At 48.8% G+C, this 21,215-nt stretch overlaps 6 protein-coding genes across 6 annotated transcripts; 3 read left to right on the top strand and 3 right to left on the bottom strand.

Annotated features, from left to right (window-relative positions):
* Positions 1 to 641: 641 nt before the first annotated feature.
* On the top strand, positions 642 to 2,969 carry N7469_009371 (putative C6 transcription factor (Leu3); the record flags this gene model as incomplete). The annotated part of the gene is made up of 5 exons (XM_056648289.1): positions 642 to 698; positions 778 to 1,292; positions 1,356 to 1,793; positions 1,875 to 2,134; positions 2,194 to 2,969. 5 exons carry the CDS (start codon positions 642 to 644, stop codon positions 2,967 to 2,969), a joined length of 2,046 nt encoding a protein of 681 aa, XP_056498054.1.
* Positions 2,970 to 5,426: 2,457 nt separating this feature from the next.
* Positions 5,427 to 8,004, top strand: optB (small oligopeptide transporter, OPT family; the record flags this gene model as incomplete). The annotated part of the gene is made up of 4 exons (XM_056648290.1): positions 5,427 to 5,959; positions 6,044 to 6,130; positions 6,192 to 7,270; positions 7,340 to 8,004. 4 exons carry the CDS (start codon positions 5,427 to 5,429, stop codon positions 8,002 to 8,004), a joined length of 2,364 nt encoding a protein of 787 aa, XP_056498055.1.
* Positions 8,005 to 8,558: 554 nt separating this feature from the next.
* On the bottom strand, positions 8,559 to 10,156 carry N7469_009373 (cytochrome P450; the record flags this gene model as incomplete). The annotated part of the gene is made up of 2 exons (XM_056648291.1): positions 8,559 to 9,807; positions 9,864 to 10,156. 2 exons carry the CDS (start codon positions 10,154 to 10,156, stop codon positions 8,559 to 8,561), a joined length of 1,542 nt encoding a protein of 513 aa, XP_056498056.1.
* Positions 10,157 to 10,806: 650 nt separating this feature from the next.
* Positions 10,807 to 13,382, bottom strand: N7469_009374 (DNA cross-link repair protein PSO2; the record flags this gene model as incomplete). Its single annotated transcript, XM_056648292.1, has 2 exons — positions 10,807 to 12,429; positions 12,486 to 13,382. 2 exons carry the CDS (start codon positions 13,380 to 13,382, stop codon positions 10,807 to 10,809), a joined length of 2,520 nt encoding a protein of 839 aa, XP_056498057.1.
* Positions 13,383 to 14,043: 661 nt separating this feature from the next.
* On the bottom strand, positions 14,044 to 14,563 carry N7469_009375 (Sm-like protein LSM2; the record flags this gene model as incomplete). The annotated part of the gene is made up of 3 exons (XM_056648293.1): positions 14,044 to 14,075; positions 14,223 to 14,473; positions 14,550 to 14,563. 3 exons carry the CDS (start codon positions 14,561 to 14,563, stop codon positions 14,044 to 14,046), a joined length of 297 nt encoding a protein of 98 aa, XP_056498058.1.
* Positions 14,564 to 16,550: 1,987 nt separating this feature from the next.
* N7469_009376 (uncharacterized protein) lies at positions 16,551 to 19,517 on the top strand (the record flags this gene model as incomplete). Its single annotated transcript, XM_056648294.1, has 1 exon — positions 16,551 to 19,517. The coding sequence occupies one exon, from the start codon at positions 16,551 to 16,553 to the stop codon at positions 19,515 to 19,517; it is 2,967 nt and encodes a 988-aa protein (XP_056498059.1).
* Between the last annotated feature and the right edge of the window lie 1,698 nt (positions 19,518 to 21,215).

Below are 21,215 nucleotides of genomic sequence, written 5' to 3' on the forward strand. Positions count from 1 at the left end.
TTGAATATATTCGAAATCGAATATGCTCAAATAGTTCAGCTTCTTTAATCTGGTAGATGTATACAAACATATCTGCGAGTCCTGTCCCTGCTCAGATGGTCTTGGAACACACGAGTACCCATATGTACGCTCGGTGATATAAACTAAAGCTATCATTATCACTAGAGCAATTTGAATGACTACTTCACTAAATTTTGCTCGTATAAATCCCGCCTAATATCAAGATATGCCATATGAGGGATGGTGGGACAAAGTGGCTTGGCGGGAAAGGGTTATAAGATACACCCTCACACAGCAGAGAACTTGCAAATTAATGTTGCATGTGTTATGAAATGCTGTAATTGGTAATTTTAACTTATGACCAAAGTATCATACCATCTGAAAATATTCTCAACGAAAAGCAAGAGAAGAGGGGGAGAAGAAGACGTGATGGCAAAGGCGGGCTGTATATACTCCGCACTGACCTCCGATCAATCCCGGGACCGGCTTTCTCTCTTCTTCACTTCTCCATCCCGTTGGGTATCGTCAACGTCAACTCCTCTCACGCGTTTCAATCTGTGGCTTATCCTTCTATGATTCTTCTATGACTGAGTACATGCACGCTGGTCTCCACTAAGACTATTCCACACGCTAACCAAGTGATGCGCAGACCACTGAAGAAAGGTAAAAAAGCGTGTACTGAGTGCCGCCAGCAAAAGGTATGCATCGTCTACAGTCGCGAATTTTCAATTTCAACAATTTAATCTCGTTTGAGTAAATTTGACAACTTTATCAAAGGCAAAATGCGATGTCTACTTGAATCCCGACGAACCATGCACCCGGTGCCGCAAGGTCCATGCAAACTGTGTCATCTCAGACCCTTTCAAACGAGAACATAAACGCAAGTGCGTACAAACCAGACCCTTCAATCGTGGTGATGCCTTTATGATCATCATTTTGACAATTGTCTACAGACGACTTTCCGAGCTCGAGCGTGAATCTGAGGATCTTCGCCGCAAGCTCCGGGCCTCTCACTCGGCAGATCCACATCCCTCTCCAATCGCTCTCCTTACGGCGGCAGCAGAGATGGCTCCAAGATCTGAAACAAATAGTGATTCCATATCTGGAACTCCAAGTATCCCTCCGCCATCATATCCGCCACAGCTTCTGGCACCCAATGGGCTCGGGATATCTTCATCAACCCCGGCACCGGCACAGGCACCGGCATCGGGATTGGAAGGGGACGCAACCCGGTCCCGCAATTTGCATGGCATTGAAGTTCATGGAGACGAGATTGATGATATATTTCAGATGTACGATTTAAATGGTTCCCGGATAATATCCTAAATTCCATTGGCTAACAAATAACATCGCAGCTTTTTCCGTAATTATGCCCAATTTCTCCCTATTCTCGACCCCCAGACCAGACCCAACACATATTATGCACAATCGCCGTTTCTATTTTGGTGCGTTATTGGCGTCGCCTGTCGGTCATACCCGCGTAACCCAACGCTTCTGATGGCTCTGGCTCGGAGTGTCATTGAGATGGGCTTCCTGTCGGCGTTATCGACTTCGCCGCCATGGCATACAATCCAAGGCCTCCTCCTTCTACTGACCTGGCCATTCCCAAAGGGGGAACATCCAGACGTTACTTTCCCACTGAGTGGTATGCTACTTCACATATCAATGCAAAATGGTCTGCATATTCCAATGTCCAGTCATGAATTTTCGCGTGTGAAGATCCCTGCGCCATCGGAGGCGGATCTAATTCGTCGATCTGAGCTGTGGGCACATACGGTCATCGTCTATCAAAGGTATTTGACACTGCTAAAATCCCATTCTAATCTTCTTTGCGTTCCTTTTTCTCGTTGGTGGGTCGCTAACTTACAGTGCAGAGTTTGCGTGACCAAAGGTCAGCTACCACGGGCGCAAGTCAGCCTTTCTCAGGACCCATCCCAACGCCAGACACTGTTTGATACTATAGCCCCGTGGATGGTTCTCAAGCTTCGCTGCCAGGAGCTCATTGCAAGATGCAGCGAAGCTGTCTTAGAAAATGGGGTGAGGTCCATGTCAATTGATCAAGAACGTGCCTTGGACATCCTTCTCCGAACCTATGAAGGTCAAATAGATGAGTTGGAACTTCAAGCCGTGACCGGTATACTACGTTCTCAACGCTTTATAACGGCCTAGAAGCTGACACGTGGTATATCACAGACGATGAGAGATTTGATACAGGACTTTGCCGACTAGCAATCCAGAGCTTTCATTTGTACAAAATCCAGACCCTGATTTCAAGTGCTTTCTACCCGCGGATTCTGGTGACTGCTTGCAGTCTAATTGAGTATGTTCGTTCCATGGCAGGTCGACTTGAATCTTTGGCCATGTGTCCGGTCCAGATGGGCTTTGGGCTACTCTTGGCTTCAACGACACTGCTTCGGATTCTCAAGAGTCCAACTGCCTCACACGGACTCGAAACCACACGCGCACGAACATCAGTCTTCACAGCCATAAACCTGGCCAAGCAGATGTCTGTCGATAGTGCTGACCTAGCCGCAAAGACTGTCACTGTGCTTAACTCAATCTGGAATAGCAACAAGGCTTTCCGCAAAGCCGACGGAGGCGAGTACACAGCCTTACGTATCCGGAGTCGGCTAATACTTAGTCCCATCCTTGATGCAGTCTGGTGGTGGAGAGATGAGTTTGATCCTCCATCCCGGACTATGAGATCAGTCGTGGAACCCGCAGACGGTAAGGTCTTCATGCGCTCACGCTACCTTGCCGCGACTGATGCAGGCTCAGGCGCTGGAACGGATGCCAATCGTGATCTTGCTAGTGGTATGGTACCACCCGCGGGTGCTCCAGACCAAAGCAACGCCTTTCACCTCGATGAGCAGTTCCTAGCCGATTTCGAATGGGCCCTTGGCGATGATGCGCTGTTCTCATTAGATCCATTTCCAGCGAATTGGGCCTCCACTAATAATCTCCTGTAAGGGTCAATTCGCATGATCAGGGTCCATGTGATATGTTTTACTCGATATCTTAAATATCAAGCAGCTAGGCCTAATCTGACGATATCCATGAGTATCCGTGAGATACCGTGAACGCATGTTCCAGCTCTATCTGATGGGCCATGGCGTCCGCTGTTGGACTGCGATATCCAAATTATGTACTCGTCACCCCGGGATTCAAGTAAGCCCCGTGATTACTGCTATCTCTTTTTTCTGAATTGGATCTAAAGCACGCGGGAAAGCGGCTGTCTGGGCTGGATCTCAGGCAGACTATACCGGGGATTTTTCGAACTATGGCTAATACGCTAAGAAAGACGCATGTCCCACTCAATTCACCCGCCACCGCACTAGCAACGTCGGCTATACATAGACAAAAAACAACAGCTATTTGGTGGGATATTTCAGGACTTGATAGATTTGCGGAAAGATAAAAGCGCAATTATTGCATAAAGCCAAGAAAGTGACTGGAGACCATTCGCCGTGGAAGCACTCACCGCGAGCGGCTTCTTCCGCTCAACATAATCAGATCCAAGAACCAGAAAGAAAAGAAATAAACAAGAAAACAAGATCAGCCTGAGTCAGATTGGCGCCACAGGGTCTACAAGGAGCGCGTGAGATTCTAAATTCCGCTGGCTTATTCGTACTGTACATAGTATGGTCTCCGTCGGCTTGACCCCGGAGTGATATTGATTGCAACCGAACACTGCTGGATCCCCACCAATAGGGATGAAAGCTATTACTTGAGAGTTTCATCTTGTCGCCTGACGGTTCCTCGCAAATGTTCGCCCTTTTCTCCCCGCATTTCGGTTGCGGGTCGATCGTGTCTTGTAGGGCCGCCCCGTGGACTTTTTCGCTTTCGGAAGGGATCCGCAGGGATGGAAGAATGCTTGACATTCTTGCGCAACACGAGAATCTTTTTGCGGAGTTGAGACTGGTCGTGCATGCGAATTGAGATTGAAACTTGTCCCGATTGTAATTTGTCTAGGATTCTCGGCCCTCCCCTTCCATTCGCCGGCTTGGCAAGGTTTCTCTCGTCTTATCACAATTTGCCGAGGCCTTCTTATCCGCCTTTTTTTTTTTCAACCCGTCGGAATGCGGGTGCATTAGGAGGAACTGGGGGCGATGGCACACCATACCAAGCTGTTAGCTCACCCCCCCTCGAAGTCAGAAGTGGCGCCGGGGATGGCCTAACCAGGGTAGTTTGCCGGGGCGTTGGTGGTGGACGAGACGCTTGGAGATGTTTAGATTAGCGTCGACCTTGCTCCAGCCACTCATCGATCAGACTAGTTGGATAAGGGCGACGCTAGGGCGAATCTCCAATTTCTTTGTGATTTGTCCAAGACGTTCCAAGATGAAGGCCCACACGCCCACCCCGGCTTATCACTGACAAGCTCGTTCTACACCAAAGTTAACCCCCATTACCACAACTTGGCGGGTCTCTCTTTATCAGTTCACTTTTGTTCTTCCGACGAGACTCCGGGCCAATTCGCGTGTGTATGCCGCGGCTTTTCCCATGTGCTTTTTGAACTAGTCGAGGCGTAAGGGCCGCGCCATCAAACACTCGCAATGGCGTCTACCCTAAAGTGCGTCCCCCCTGGATAAATTCATCGCCGCATGCAGCTGCTGTGTTAGGATACCTTCACTGAGCGCGGGGAGGAGTAACCTCAGGAACGCCACTTTGGGGCCGGGGGTCAACAGTGGCCAAGCTTCTAAGTGGACTCATTTTGACTGGGGAATGGAACAAAAATAAGATCGTAGGATCATGACTGGCCCGGAGGCCGCAGTATGTACTTGGTCAAATGGGAATATGGTCTGAGAGCAGGCAATATTGTACAACAGAAACCCGATTGCGTCGATTTGATTGGATTATCCAGTCTCTCATTCACTTTCATTAGTGTACTTAGAAGATAATTCCCAGCTTATCTTCGTCTGTTTCTTGTTTTGTCCAGGCGTTGTTCGACACCATTTTAGCTCTTCTTCCCAAATCTCCACTCTCGACTTCCTCGAATCAGAATTGTCTATCTTTCTTTGTCGGTGCGTTTATCCCATCTTGCGTCTTCTTGGGGTTACATTCACACCAGAGTTATTCCCAAGTTGGTCTCAGATCTCATCTATTTCACGATAAGGCGGACCACCGTCGGGACTCTCCCATTACGCTTCATACCCTAATTGACTACCCACTAATGTAAATGACTAGTTACTATGTACTAGGTACTAGGTACTAACTAATTACTTACTAGCCTGTAGTCTTGAGTGGCCAACAGAGTGTCTTTCAGGCGGATATTCAGAGAGAAGCAGCGAGTCGGAGATAAATACGTCGGCCTCCTTCAACCTCACTTCATCTCTTCCCTCTTCTTCTTTTTCTTCTTTTCTCTTACATACATCGTTTTGTTCTTCATCCTTTGGTCAAGCTAGACTTGACCACTGTTTGAGTCCACCATGGAGAAGAATGAACCTACCATCGCCGTCTCCAGCAGTGTGGATGACAACGCGCCTGACGATGTCCTCAGCAAATTGCGTAATTTGAAGGATCATCACCACTGGGATCCAAATCTGCCCGAGGACATAGTGGATGATGTCGATGAAGCCCTTACAACAGATGACAAGGGTGCTCGCGCTGACATAGCCCATGAAGTTCTCGACAATTCACCTTATCCCGAGGTTCGCTCTGCAGTATCGAATGTCGATGAGGGAGGTCACACGAACACCATTCGTGCTTGGACGATTGGTCTGCTATTTGCGACAATCGGTTCAGCGTTGAATATGCTTTTCTCCATGCGTCAGCCATACATCGTTATCCCTTCATACATTGCCCAGGTCGTGGCGTACCCTGTCGGTAAGGCTTGGGAGAAGTTCATGCCTGCGAAGAAGTTCAAGTTTTTCGGTATCGATTGCAATCTCAATCCGGGTGTTTTTAGCAAAAAGGAACATACACTGGTAGTTATCATGGCGAATGCGACCTTTGGTGGAGGGTATGTTTTCCAGTGACCCCAGAATAAGCCACTTGGTTTGCGATTATTAGGCGGAATAGCGCTAATTGCTTCTCTTTATTTCAGTGCGGCATACGCAACGGATGTCCTTCTAGCTCAGCGTGCATTCTATGGACAGAACTTTGGATGGGCCTTTGAGATCTTCATGTGCATGTAAGGACTACGTATAGCTGAGCTCTCTACGCCAATGGCCCTGTATACTGACATTGCGTAGTTCCACACAGATGTTGGGATTCGGCATGGCTGGCTTCTTTACCAGGTTCCTTGTTCAGCCTGCTGCAATGATCTGGCCTTCGACATTGATCAACACCGCTCTATTCTCTGCTCTGCATGATCACACCAAGCCTGATCCTCGCAAGGTTTCTGGCTGGAAGATTGGTCGATATGGTCTGTTCTTGGTTAGCATGACGGCTTCCTTCTGCTGGTACTGGTTCCCAGGCTATATTGCCCCCTTCCTGAGTGTCTTCGCCTGGATCACCTGGATCAAGCCGAATAACGTGGTCATCAACCAACTGTTTGGTGGCTGGACTGGTCTATCTTTGCTCCCCATGACATTTGACTGGACTCAAATCTCGGGATTCAACTTCAGTCCCCTAATTGCTCCTTGGTATGCTATTGCTAATACTCTCATTGGTATGGTAATCTTCTTCTGGATCGTCACCTCAGCCATCCATTACAAGGGTCTATTCTATGCCGACTATCTGCCTATGAGCGACTCTCAAAGTTACGACAATACTGGTAATATCTACAATGTGAGCAGGATTTTGACTCCAGAATTTACCTTCGACGCGGAGAAGTACAAGGCATACTCGCCACTATTCCTTTCTTCAACCTTCACCCTGTGCTACGGTTTGTCCTTCGCCGGTATCATCGCGGTCATCGTACACACCTGCCTCTTTCACGGATCTGATATCATGAAGCGATTCCGTGCCACCGGTACAGAGTCAGAAGATGTGCACAGCCGGCTGATGTCCCGCTTCAAGACAGTCCCCATGTGGTGGTATGGAGTTGTCACCCTGATCATGATCGGCATGGGGCTTGGTGTCACCCTTGGCTATGAGACACACCTGGCTTGGTGGGCATTCTTCGTCTCCCTTATCATTTCGGCCTTCTGGTTCGTCCCGCTGGGTATCGTCAAGGCATCGACCAACATTGATATCGGATTGAACGTGCTCACTGAGTTCATCATCGGATACATGCAGCCCGGTAAGCCCATGGCTATGATGCTCTTTAAGACATATGGCTACATGAGCATGTACCAGGGAATGTATTTCTCCCAGGATCTGAAGCTCGGTAAGTGCTCGCATTGAGTCTTTATATCCTCGTTGATTCAGTCCGTAAATCTAACATTCTGATCTCTAGGTCATTACATGAAGCTTCCTCCCCGAGTTACCTTCACTGCACAGATGGTTGCCGGTCTCTGGTCTTCTCTCGTCCAGATCGCAACGATGAACTGGGCTCTCGGTGCCATCAAGGGTGTTTGTCAGTCCGATCAGCCAAACCGTTACACTTGCCCTAACGGCCGAGTCTTCTTCAATGCCTCTGTCATTTGGGGTGTAATTGGTCCGCAACGAATGTTCTCTATCGGTCAGATTTACTCCCCTCTCATGTTCTTTTGGCTCGCAGGTCTCATCCTACCCATTGTGATCTACTTCGCAGCACGAGCATTCCCCAAGAGTTCAATTCGATACCTCAATGCCCCTCTCATCTTCAGCGGAGCTGGATTGATTCCCCCTGCCACCCCCTTGAACTACTTGTCTTGGGGTATTGTCGGATTCATCTTTAACAAGTGGATTCGTGACCGCTGGCGCGGTTGGTGGATGCAGTACAACTATGTGTTGTCTGCCGGTCTGGACGTTGGTCTGGTCCTTTGTACCATCCTCATCTTCCTGACTCTCAACTTGACTGCCACTGAATTCCCTGAATGGTGGGGTACCAGAATTGCAGCTAATACCATGGATGCCATGGACACTGCTATTCGAGTTCCTCTCGCGGAGGGCGAGACCTTCGGACCCTCAAGCTGGTAGTTTATTTTGATATCTTTCGTTGTGGTGAAGTGGACGAAGTATTTCAAAGGTGGCCAGATACTAGCCAGACATTAAAGGCTCTAATTGATACTCCATTCACGAATGATGAATGAATGACTTTCACTGTGTACCTGGGCTTACTTTTAGTCTTTAAAAAATGTGAAGCCACGTTGCAAATTAGTTACTTGATATTCTTTAAGATCATATCAATATGTGTACAAATACCAGGGCACTGGGAAAGTCAATAACACGCGAGTGAATAGTACTTCAGAAGTGAGGTATGCGAATTCAGTATTCATAGGCTTCATATATACACAATTTTGCTTCCACGTCGAAAGCATATATCCTAATAAAGACGTTGCAGGTCGTAACAGCTTTGAATCCCAATTCTGTGCTCTAACAGCACGCGGTCAGCCGAAATCAGCTGCAGCATATAGAAAAGATGGTTGTGGCCAACAAGACTTCAATCAATCATCGAATCTCTTCCAAAGAGTATTTCATTGCGGTAACACCACTCACTAGTAGTTGCGTGAGAGCACTCAGAGAAAATGCATTCAAGCATGAGCTCTGCGCTTCATACCAACCACTAAACCAAGGGGCTTGCGGAGGAAACCCTCGCGAGTTTCCATAGGCCCATCTTGCTGGATTTCAAACTCGAATAGACGGAAGACAGTAGCGCCCATGACGAGAAGTTCCATTTCAGCGACATTACGTCCGACGCAGGCGCGGGGGCCGTGGGAGAATGGAATGAAAGCAGCCTTTTGACGGGAAGTAAGACGCTCAGGGGCCCAACGCTCAGGCACGAATTCCTCGGCATCAGGACCCCAGATTTCCTTGGAACGGTGGATAGTATAGCTAGGGACAGAGAGGACATCGCCGGGTCCGAAAGTGTGGCCGGAGATGACGACGGGGGCGGCGCCCTCGGGAATCTCACGGGGTAGACCCATGGCAGAAGTACTGTGAATGCGCATGGTCTCCCAGATAACCCATTGCAGGTAGGGAATTTCCTTGACCATGGCGTGGGTGGGCACCTCGATATCTGTGGGGATGGATTCGTCCAGGGCTTTCTGCAGCTTGGGGATGACACCGGGGGTGCGCAGACACCAGTACAGGATGGCACAGGCAGTGTTGGAGGTAGTGTCAGAACCGGCGATCAATTGGGTCAAGGCCTCAGCAGTCAATTCCTCACGGCCAAGCTTGTCGCCATTACCATCCTTTCCTTCCATCAGACGGGCCAGTAGATCGACACGAGTGTTATTGGCCATGACTTCGGGCTTAAGACGCTCGTTGACACGGGCAATGGCAATACCAGCTAGGTTCTCAACGGCCTCAATACCCTGGGTGAAGAACTTGTCGGGGAGATACTTGGCGAAAGGCTTAAGAGCAGGTAGGCAACCCAGGGTGGCGGAAACCTCACCACGACGGTTGAGGACTTCGACGGCCTGAACATACTGGGGAGGGTCATCGGGGCTCTTGCGCATCTCGGCAATGTCCATGCCTTTCTCGAGCATACCGAAGGGGGCTCCGAAAGCAAGATCACCGATGATATCGAAGGCCAGGAAGTTGAACCAGTTCAAGGCATCAAGGGTCGCATATCCAGTCTTGGGGTGTCCCTGCAATTTGGCCAGCTTAGTCCACTCCTCGGCGAATTTCTCAATATTGTGGTGAATGTATTGTTCGAACTGGCCGATTGACTTGGCCGAGAAAGTGTGCGAGACTGTCTTGCGCTTGCGGGTGTGTTCCACACGGTCGCGAGTGTTGAACAGACCGCGGCGAATAGAAACAAAGGCATCATAGAAGTCACTGGTGGTCAATTAGCATGCAGAACACTATAGAACTTAGGATTCCATTGGACGTACGCTTTCAGGAAACCATTTCCGTGGCCATAAACAGCATTGATGGCGGCATCGTCGGCAATGGAGACATGACGAGGGGCAATGCGAACGAGTTTTCCATGTTTCTTATGCGCCTCGTCGACGGAGATAAAGCGCTTACCCTGACGAGCTTGGAAAAGGAGCCAAAGGTTGGTGAAAGCAGCTAGACCCGGACTGGGGATATCATGCAATCGCCAGCGTTGAAAGTACGGCAACAAATAATACGCGGCAGCCAATCCCAGTAGGATATACGGCGCATTCTCCACGGAGACCAGCATATTGGCTAGTATATATGTCAAGAAAGCTTGGCAGAATAAAAGATCAGTTGGATTTTCCCAACTTGATTGTGGAAACAGAAAAGAAAGAAAAAAAACCCCCCGAAGCTCGAAGGAGCAAACGCACGGGTGATCAAAGTGGGGATTTCGGTGAGTTCAACGTTGATTCCGGCTGGATTCAAGCTTCTCACAGATGAATAAATGCAATAGAGGATTGCAAGGAATCAGTCAATCCATAAGGAAGATGACCATCCTGTGGGAAAGGCCGGGAGTATTTATGGGGAACTGGGGTCGATGGTGAAGGACATCATCCCCGAGGTCAAAGTGGTCAACGGGAGTGTAAATCGGTATCTGGGGATGACTGTAAAGTGGAGATGTCCAACCAGTGAACTCCCAGCCAGTGCCGGTGTTGACGCCCGAGTTCGGTTATTAGCTCAGCGACTCCATTTTTATGAAAAGTGGCGATCAATCAGAAAGCCGTGATTGACGAGGGAGCGCGAAAGGTCGAAGTGGAGAAAAGACGAGGCGATCAGCCGGTGCGCTAGGGTCACGTGATATATATACAAACAGTGATAAGATAATGCATAGATATATGAACGATGAAATAGATGATGATGGTGATATAGGGATTTATAGATATATAGAAAATGGTTTTATGACCACTCTGATGCAGGGAACAGTCCGTTCTTACGCTTCTCCCCCTCCCATCGATCCATCCACGCCTTCATCTTCTCGCGACTCTTCTCACTACCGACATTCACAGTCGGAATCACCCTGCCGATTCGAAGCGCACAGCAGAACATGGTTAATTCCCGGAATGAACTGTGTTCACTATAAGGGACCCCGTAACACGCACTCTCCCGGGTACTACCCCGTTGTGGTTGCAAATCATCCACGGTAAAAGAACTCTGCCAATGTTCGCCACGCAAAACCGTAGGTACCGGGGGGTTCACCAGCATCCGACCTGCAGGAGCTCGGTAACTCCATCCCGTGGGTCGAAATCCCACCACCCGAGAGAATGCCGGCTTCAAACCATCCAGATACTCGGATAAGGTGTCGGCGCGAATCTCAAACAAGGTCTGCATATGCACTTGTGCCTCCCGGGGATCACTGGTTAAGTACGACGATAGTTCCGCATCTTCAAGACAAGCGCAGATCTTCTGCTTAGCGGGTGTCGCGAATATCTTGGATCCCAGAGCTTTGGCAATTCCCAAACAGATCCGTTCTTTGCCAATACTGTAGGTGCCAATCACCACTAGGAGTCGACCGCCAGTTGCGGGTGCCGGTTCTGGCTTTCGTTCACTGTTAGTCACCGTGGAAAGGAACTTGCTCATTAATCCAGGTGCTGGAGCCTGGCCTGCGTCGGCGCCAACACCACTTTCTTCGTTGAGACGGACACAAAGCTTCGAGCAGGCATTAATTACATTCTCTTGACTCGGGAAGGCATATTTGGGGTCCAGGTATGTTGTATCAAGATAGCATTTGTCAAGTCTCTGCTGCCGTGGTTTGCCGGTAACAGGGTTAATGGGATCGGGACAAAGAAGTGGATGCTTAATATGATCGACAGAAGCCCTGAAGTCTCCGCAGTGGAGAATACGTTCATTGCGTGTGTTGGATCCGCTGCCAAAGGTTTTCTCAAATAGAAACAATGAACTACCGGGACAGTGGTTGGCCTGGATCATAGTAACTTGCACGCCTCCCGTATTAGGAACTTCGGTAGTGGTCTCGAATTCGAGGTCAACCACCCACTTGGGATCAACTCGTAACTTTTCTCGTACCAGATTGGCTGTTGGACGACTGCAGTATATTGGGCCATGGCACCAAGCCTTGCTGAGGCCAATATAATGGTCGCTGTGGAAATGGCTGAGAAAATAGGCATTGCAGCCCTGCACGGCCCCGTATCGAAATGCGTCGACCGTGATAGCAAACCCATTGAGAATTTTATAGAACGGACAGGTCCGTTGGTAGGCCTGTTTGCCACGAGATGAAACTTCGTTCGAAGCAGCTGTTGCCCAAGCCGAATCCTCGGCATTGCCGGCCATCATTTTCGAGAAAGCAGATCGTGAACTGCTAACATTTTGATTTTGAAGGTATGGGTCATTCTGGGCAGGTCGTGCAATACCTGCTTTTTCAGATCGTTTTAGCCCGTCGAATAGGTTGACGGGTGATTCCGACGGTGCTGGTAAGGGTGATGGAGGTTCGGTTGGTGGTTCTGGGGCGGATATCGTCGAGCTGTGTCCTCCATCTAAACAACTATTGACATGAACGGATATTTCCTATTCGGCGTTAGAAACCCAGCACCCATATGGGAATCGGAGAGATCAAGACACACGGTTTCACTTTGTCCAGCCAGAGGTGTCTGGCAAATAGGGCATGTCACACAATTCGGTTCGTCGTCTCTTGGATCATTCAGTCCTTTAAGATCGACCCGCTCGCTGGGTTGCTCTAAATCTATATCCTCCCAACAAAAATTTTCCCGTAACTCTTGCCCTACATATCCGTCTTCTTCAAGTTCGTCAAAATTCGTCTGTCCATCATGTCCAATATAAGTCGCGGCGTCTCTTACCAACGGCGGCAGCTGCTCAAGCTCGGCAAGATCTTCGGATGATTCATAATTCGTAGTAGAGGGGATGTCATTATTCATGGCTTGGACCAAAGGCGATGTTTGCTCCAGTTCACGGTAGGCCTCCATGTCATCTTCATCGTCGGACTCATCGATAAATGGGCCGTTATTCGTCTTTTTGGGAGGATCCGATTCTTTGAGTTCTTTCGTTGAAGCTGACTGTGTAGTCTCCGTGAGTGCATCAGAGGAATCGACCTTGCGGCGCTTGGCGGATGCTTCGTTCTCATTATATCGAGAGTCTCCAGTCTCTAAAAAGTCGTCCTCCCAAATGTCATCTGGGGTCTTTGATCGTGCCCTTTCACTCGTCTCGACCGTAACAGATGCCGTTTCAATCCCGCCTCGTCCTCTCTTATCTTCCAGGAAGAGCCCTTCTGTGGTTTCATTCCTAGCGCCGGTGCCATTCTGAGAGGCGGAGGTTCGGCCACTGCTCGGAGACTGCGAAGCTGTCACAAACTGTGTAATTCGGGATTGTCGCGATGTAGCGCCGGGTGGGCTATCGGTCTTCTGGAAGAAATTCGTGATACTCTTGTTGCGTTTCGTGGAGGTCGGTTTTTTCAAGAAGGCCTTGGACGGCGTAGACGTTTTCTTTGCAAATGGTGCTGTCATCGCTGAGTATACATGCAGTTGTAATTAGAACCAGAGAAAAATAAGAACCATTCAATAACGTATTTTTCCCGGTAGGCAGTCCTGGCTCAATATGTACAAGTAGGCGTTGTCGAACTGAATCATTTGAAGAGCAAAGGAAGAAAAGTGGCGTCGCCAAAGCGCGGGCCGCGCGACGCGAAGTCACGTGATTGTATTGGCGACTATTCGAGGTGGACGAATCACAAGAATTTTCGATATAAATTTACAAGGGATTGGTATAAAATAGGACATTGGAGAGAAATAGGATGTTTTGAAAAACAAACAATATGTTTGAAGGGTATTGGACACGGTATATGAAGAGCAATGCAGACAAATAGGCTACTCAGTGGCCATTCAAGACCACTTTTCTCGGATAGCCAGGGTCGTTCTTCATTTTAGGACCCTCAGAAAACGATAAGTACCTCTGCTCAAGTCTGCTGAGATGGGTGGAAAATCGCGGTACCAGTGAATTGCCTCCTCATCCTATTGGATGCTCCAGTCCCTCTGTCCAGTTGAGAAATGACTGGGCGACTTCCCGATTCTCCTAACCCAGGGACATGACATCGTGAGAAAGCGTCGAAATAGTGGTAGTAAGTGAATTCTAATAACGGGTTTTGAAGCGCAGTGCGGAGATCTTCGTAATTTATCGGGCCTTGCCGGCTTGGTTGGCAGCCTCTGTAGTGGCAGGAGATTAGCAACTGTTTTCGGTAAAGAATCACGCGGGAATACAGTTGGAAGTCCATTGGAGCTGCTCAGAAGGGGTTACTGCTTCGAGACCAACCCAATCGCAGCTCCGACTATAGCATCAAGGGCTTCACTTACCCCGCCGTGTAGCATCTTCCAATAAACCCACGTCCACCTCTGACCGGGGAAGCATCACATAGCGCACAACACTACCACGGATGAACATGTTCTTGACGGATGACAGATGCGGGTACTTGTCCAGGTCCAAAACTTCGATATCATCGAGCTTGATGTTGAGGTATTGATCTACCGACTTCAGGATACCACGGATGCGAATGTCATTCTTGAGCTCGATGGTGACTGTTTGATTCGTGAGGGTCTTGAAGAAGCTACAATAGATACCATGTCAGCGCTGTTCAGATCTTGCCGGTCGCTCTGTCTGGTGAGCTTGGTGTGGAGCGATACCTGAAGAAAAGCATGACGGCGGTGACGAGTGCGCTGAGATGGCAGAGAGTAGTAGTGATAGAAATTAGGAGGGAATGGATTGGTTGAATCTGGTGAAAGCAACCCTCGATCTCGGATTGAAATGCGCTCGCGATCAAAAAAGCGTGGTGGAACGCAATCGCCGAGCGAAGTTGAAGTCGAAAGGCGGCGATGAGGGAATGTGCACGTGACTTGTCCACCTACATCTACATAGGACATCATGAACAATCACTACTTTACCATATCGGTTAGGGTTATCATTATTTATTTTCAACAGACATCCGCTATTTTAGATTTATTCAAATTGAGGCAAGAATGGATTCTTAGCTTCAAGCTACATTGAGCGTTGGTGAATTGGGAATTGCTACTCCTGCATCATCCACAGCGGGAAATATATCTCGGAGATCGAAGGACCGCAAACCAAGAGAAGAGGGCTTTCCGGATAATAATTCAAACTATACTAAGACTAGTAGTAGTCTTTATACCGTTCGAACGAGCAACGGCACAACAGATCTTGCATTCGGAATGGATGAAACGAGGGGTACAACCAGCGCTTGAAGAGAGCAGGACACTGTCAAACCTGCGATTAAGCGAAATAATATGAACCATTGCGAAACAAAATTACAATCAGTGCATGATTCTATTTAAAACGAATCTCGCCAGATTTCAAGCCTGCTCGACATTCATCTTGGTATCACGTTCCGTGGTCATTTCTTTAGTGAAGGATGGTTTTCCTCTTCGGTCTCTGCTGGATGGAAGTCGGCTATGGTCATCTAGTATACGCTTTATTTTTGCCTGATTTCAGAGTATCTTGCCAAAGCGATGATCGCTTTGGCAAGAAATATCTTATATAACATTCATTCAGTAATTGGCTTTGAGTTATTATAACCAATCCTGATCGTGTTCGATGCGCCCGTCTTCGCCTCTGCATGGCACGACCTGATGTAGACCCGAGTAAGTACAACTTTGTAGAGTCATAGCACTACGGTTCGGCACTGAGCATGCATTTTGCATCAATTAGCTTGCATTTCTATAATTAATCCGAATTAAGTATGTAACCCTAGCAGTGGCCTTCCAAGAAATATTCACGATGATTGGATATTTGGGAATATCACACCCTCAAGCCTCGCCATTTTTGGACTTCCCCTCCTCCTTTTGCATTACTTCTTCTACACTACATGCGGGATAACTAACCCACTCTTTCCTTGCCTAAAAAGGTGATATTGATGGTACACGGGCATAAGGTTGGTCGCCTGAACGAGTTAAGTTACCCAAAGTCACTAAAGATAGTAAAGCCCGGGCGCTTACAGACTGCCAATCAAATGGTCCCTTCACACTCGATCTGCAATCTCGAGAGCTTCATCACATCGATACCTTCTCTGATTCGCTGTTGGGCGGGTTAAGTCCTCGTAGATTAACCCAGTCTGCATATTCCAAGAAGACCAAATTTGCTGGGCATTTGTTCCCCCGACAAAGACTCAACCCTGAGCGACGCGCCCATTTCCCATCTACACCAATCAACGCCCTTCACCAAGAGAATTTCGGTCCTCAATCATCATACAAGACGAGCTAGTGGTGCCCAAACTTGCAGTAGCTCCACATGATGACCATGAACAAGGATCGACTTTTCGTCATGCACATCTTCCCCCAGAGCCGGATACGCGCCCATTCGATTATATAGACCTTTCCAACGGCCCGGGCACTTGCTAGGAGTTCGCGTCTTTCTTTTCGTCATATCCATTCGTGTGCTTCATGCTCTGGTAGCTGTAGCATTTTTTCTTCCTTCAGTCCTTTTTCTTTGCTTGAAACTTTTTGACCCGTTGAACGGTGTCGATGCATTTTCTTATTATTTGAGATACCTATAGAGCCTCGCAGTATCCGAGTCTGCGCGCACACACATACTCTGACGGCTTTTCTTTATTCCATTTTCCTTCTCTTTTCGCCTCTATTTGAAATTGCACTAAACTTCGAAGTGGATACAAAATGACAGATTTTGTTCGTCCAACTCGATTGCCACCCGTCCGGCAGGCCCGGGGGACGGTGCTTAATACTATAATTGAAGATAACCGCGAAGCTGTGGATGAGAAGGGCACGGGTAGCCCTCCTTCTACAGCCAAACCAGTCGTCAGTCCCAAATTGACGCTGAAGACCAGAGGACTCACATTTCCTACAAATGTACGACTAGCTCGTTTGATGTCGCCCCTTTCAGCAGACACAACTTCATCATGCTCGGATACGGAATGGCAGCAACAGATGCAGGGCTTCGATGATTTATATGATGCGACAGATGACGACGAAATGGACGATGATCATTCAACTGATGTCAGCGTGAGCGATAGCTGCTTCTCTGAGCCTGGAACTAGGCATAACAGCTTGGTGACACCAATCACAAGGAATTCGGTGACCTCCACGGGGAGTAATCGTAAGCATGCGCTGACCCTTGACATCCCATCTTCACCTATAGCATGGCATTCCGTGAATGCTGCATGCAAGAACTCGCCAATTCCTCCTACTCCTCCACCCAAGATACCGGTTTCTCCCGCGGCGCTTTCAATGCTCGCCCGTTCAGTACCTGCATCGCATGCTCCACCCTCTCTGGATGGTAGTATATCCTCCGATCAGGAGTCTAACTTGAGTGCACTCGCCACCCCAGACACTCACTCGCTTCCGGACACAAACTGGGATGTGCACGATATCCATGTACGGCCTGATATGGATGGCAGCGAAAGAGGTGGTCTGGCGGAGGAAGATTCCAATTCCAATGTCGAAGAAGTGCCAATTGCCCTCGAGAGTCCACATGAGGACTGGAGGAATGTTCTTGGCCGATTCCCTCAAATCCCTTCAACTTCGCCAAATGACCAGGTCGAGGAACCATCAAGAGAACCCACTCCGTCAGATGGAGGGCTATACCTGCCCGATGGTGCCCTGGCTATGCTTCAGCATATCCCTCTTAATGGCACACCTGAAGCATGGTCTGAGACATCCTCGAGTAATGATGAGATGTGGCAGCTTCAGGCACCACCAAGTCGACCACGTAGTGCCGAAGGAGCTACCCCAGCATCGGAACTGTCTTCATATAGTTTCAGCGAGCTCAGCATTCCGTCTCCTGGTGGATTCTTTGCATCATTAGCCCCGCGAGCCCGTCATACTTGGTCGATCCCGAACCAAAACCATGTACCGACGTCCGCGACGGCTGAAGGCTTCTATAACCTGCCCTGGCGCCAGGATCAAGGCGAGATAGTCGAGCAGGTGATTGACTGGCCTGACCGTCCCGAAGAAGAAGATCCTGATACCGCCATTCGTGATGGTGACGGACCACTGACTGCCATCAAGCTTCCCTGCGACACGCCAACTCAGGCTCAGCACGGTCATCGCCAAGAAAGCCCGATGAGCGCAACCTTTGACGCGGTACAGGAGATTCCTCGCTCAGCAAATCCATATGAGTACGACGAATGCTACGATCAAGAACTTCAGGATCGTGCCGCAGCTAGCCTTGATAGAACCAGTGTTTGGCTCGCCGCTCAAGCATCTTACATGGCTGCCCTGAATGAGACGAACCCTGTCAATGAAGTCGAGTCCGCCGAGGAGGCTATTGATATTGAAGACGAAGATATACTCCAGAGTCAAGAAAACGGGACCAAGAAAGCTGTTCGTTTCGTGGAAGGTGTCCCAGATGCAATCAGCCCTCGACCTCCCGTTCTCGCTAGCAAGGATTCAATCTACTGGCGAGGATTCCAGTCTGTTCGTCAACGAGCAGAAAAGACCGATAGCTTTCTGCATCGCAATATGCGATTCGATGCAATTCAATCATTCCGTCTTGGGCTTGTTGATATGCACATCAACTGCTTGACAGGAAAATACAATCTTGCCCGCGCGGAGCGACCAGCATACAAGGGCCCTTTCTCGAAAGCCCCCAGGAACTCAATCATCACCTCTGTTCTCGCCGAAAAAGCTCAATTCTCGAAGCTTGAGAAAGAACAGCTCGTCTTGGCTCAACTCTGTCAACCCATGTGGGCGATTGATGCTCTTCGCTGCCTGAATGGGGGAAAACTCCTCACCAGCCCAGCAGGAAAACAAATCACTCGACACCAAAAGTCATCCAGTGCCAAGGATGGGCTGAAGCGACGAACAGTCCGCATCCTGGATCTCGGAGGTCATTCTTCTTGCGAGTGGGCCTGGCATGTTGCGCATGAGTTTCCCCATGCCAAAGTTTACTCAGCTGTCACGGAGAACCAAGTCGTGAATGATGGTATTAAAGGTCCTCGGAATCACCGTACAGTATCGGTGACGAAGCTTTGGGAACTTCCATTCAAGAACAACCAATTCGATGTCATCAGTACGCGCTCATTGCACGCCCTTCTGAAAACCGAACGCCCCGTTGGCTCTGATAGAGATGAATATGATCTCGTCTTGAAGGAGTGTCTTCGCTGCCTCAAACCTGGCGGACATTTGGAATTCATGCTTTTGGACGCCGAGATCTCGCATCCAGGTCCATTGGCCGCGGCATCTTCTGTCGAGTTTGCATTCAATCTCCGCAAGCGCGGATATGACCCTGTCGCATCGAAAAGCTTTCTATCTCGACTTCGTGGTAATGGTTTCACAGACATCAAGCGGGCATGGATGTTCCTACCCATGGGAATGGAGCCAATCGAGCCACAAGTCCCTCGCGAAGCCCCTGCGCCCAGAGTGCAGAGCCTGATTGAAGAGTATGAGGCGGTTCAGGGTCCTGTTGGTAGTACTGCGGATATTGCAAGCATCACAGGTGTTCTTGGAGGATGGATGTGGGAACAGTGGCTGGTTCAATTGCGGATGGAGATGGGTCGTGACAGGTCGAAGTTGTTGGAGGGGGTCGGGGCTATGTTTGACGAAGGACGGAAGAATGGTGCAGGCTGGACCTGTTTATCTGGATGGGCTATGAAGCCGAAGCGCAGACGTGTGTCCCACTATTAGGGTGGGATGAATGATTCATGTTGATACCCTAGCTATACTCGCCCTGGTGGCTCTTTAATGTAATTCGAGATGAGAGATGCCAATTATTCAAACCAATAGCTCCGATCATTTTGGTGATACTGTCTCAGTCAGACTACAGGCTTGAAGAATAAACTAGCGGGGGCTTGTGTAGGTAGAAGCCAGGTGGACAGAATTGTTCTCATTTTCCATTTCTCACAAACTCGCCCCATCGCCGATATACTGCGATGACACGGAAAGAATCGCCCGTACGTCATTATGGAGCTGACGCTGACAGCGGATATGTACATAGAGACATCTCCAACTCAAAGTCCTCGAGACGGAGAAGTCACCCTTTTCCGCGCATGCACCAGATATGCAGAGGTAAAATGCAGAGACAAAGCGGGCCTTGAACACGTTGTCGACCCTGCAGGGCGGACTAAGCTTATTAAGAAGATAGTCTATCGAGCAATCTAGAAGCCATTCAGCCGATCTATAGAATGTAGCAGCGGAAAGTTCATCAGGAAAGTGTTCCAAAGATAATCTGTACTCTGTACTCTATGCATGAATCGTCCCCAATCGTGACTTAGTTATTTCTACTTTTCTTCCCGGGCCCCCCCTCTTCCTCTATCAATTCAAGATATTGCAGTTGATGTTGAACATTACCCCTCTTCTGGTGGCGCAACCCCGACGAACAGGGAATGAATGGGAATTTGGAAGCTATTGGCGAAGTCCGATGGCAGATGATCATAGTATATTGTATTATCCTGTTCTTTTCAACGAATAGCTATTTTCCTGAATGTCACTGTGAAGTCATGAGAGCTAAGATCATCTGTAGTCTAATCTTGGACAGCAAACTATTTATTTACTAAATACATAGCATGTATGTCAAGCTGGACCGGCAGGTTCATCCCAGTTAGGAGAACCCGAAGAAATGATCTATCGATGATCTCAACACGTGCAGGTATGTCGAACCAGATTGTACTTCCAACAACCCCTTGGTGATTTTGGGAGTATTCCCCTTTCAAAATGGTTGGGATGCGTCATGTTGGTGGGATTTTCCATAGTTTGTGGTGGCCGGACTACAGTGCGCCGAAGACAGATGCCCCCGTCAAGATGAGCCCCCGCTCTATTTCGGGCAGGCAAAAGAGCGGTTATGCCGGCTATTGAAGTTCAATGATGAGAATTAGGTGACTGGAAAAGGATTAGAGGGACTTTCACTTAGGTTGGGTATTGATTTTCTGTTGGCTGTGCATCCGATACTCCGTGCCGAGGCAGAGTGAGCTTGGATCTCTGTACATTGTATGTACTCCGTCGAAAGGGATATGTGGGGTAAGTACAGTTTCATGGGGTGTATGATTTTGAGGTCATGTTTAAGATTATCTCATCGCCGTATACAGTATTTTTTAAGTTGAGAGTACTCTACAGGGTGACTCGATTGGCGGGTTGAAGGTCGGTGTTGTGCCGATTTCCAAGATTCGATGCGAATTCCAGGCGATTCCCCCAATCATCTTAGATCGACGTACCCCTGTCGATGGTCAGCCGACATGCGGAATTTTTGAAACTAGACCTAATCTGTGGCAGAGCTTCAATCATGGGAGACACCGAATGCAACTACATCCATTACGGAGTATATGTAGAGGTGTGAGTTGACAGGTGTTATGTATTATTGAATAGTCCAGGACGATATCGGAATGACCG

This window comes from Penicillium citrinum, assembly GCF_028827155.1.
Source record: "Penicillium citrinum strain IBT 23319 chromosome Unknown utg000008l:1.0-2707905.0:1.0-2709502.0, whole genome shotgun sequence".
NCBI lineage: Eukaryota > Fungi > Ascomycota > Eurotiomycetes > Eurotiales > Aspergillaceae > Penicillium > Penicillium citrinum.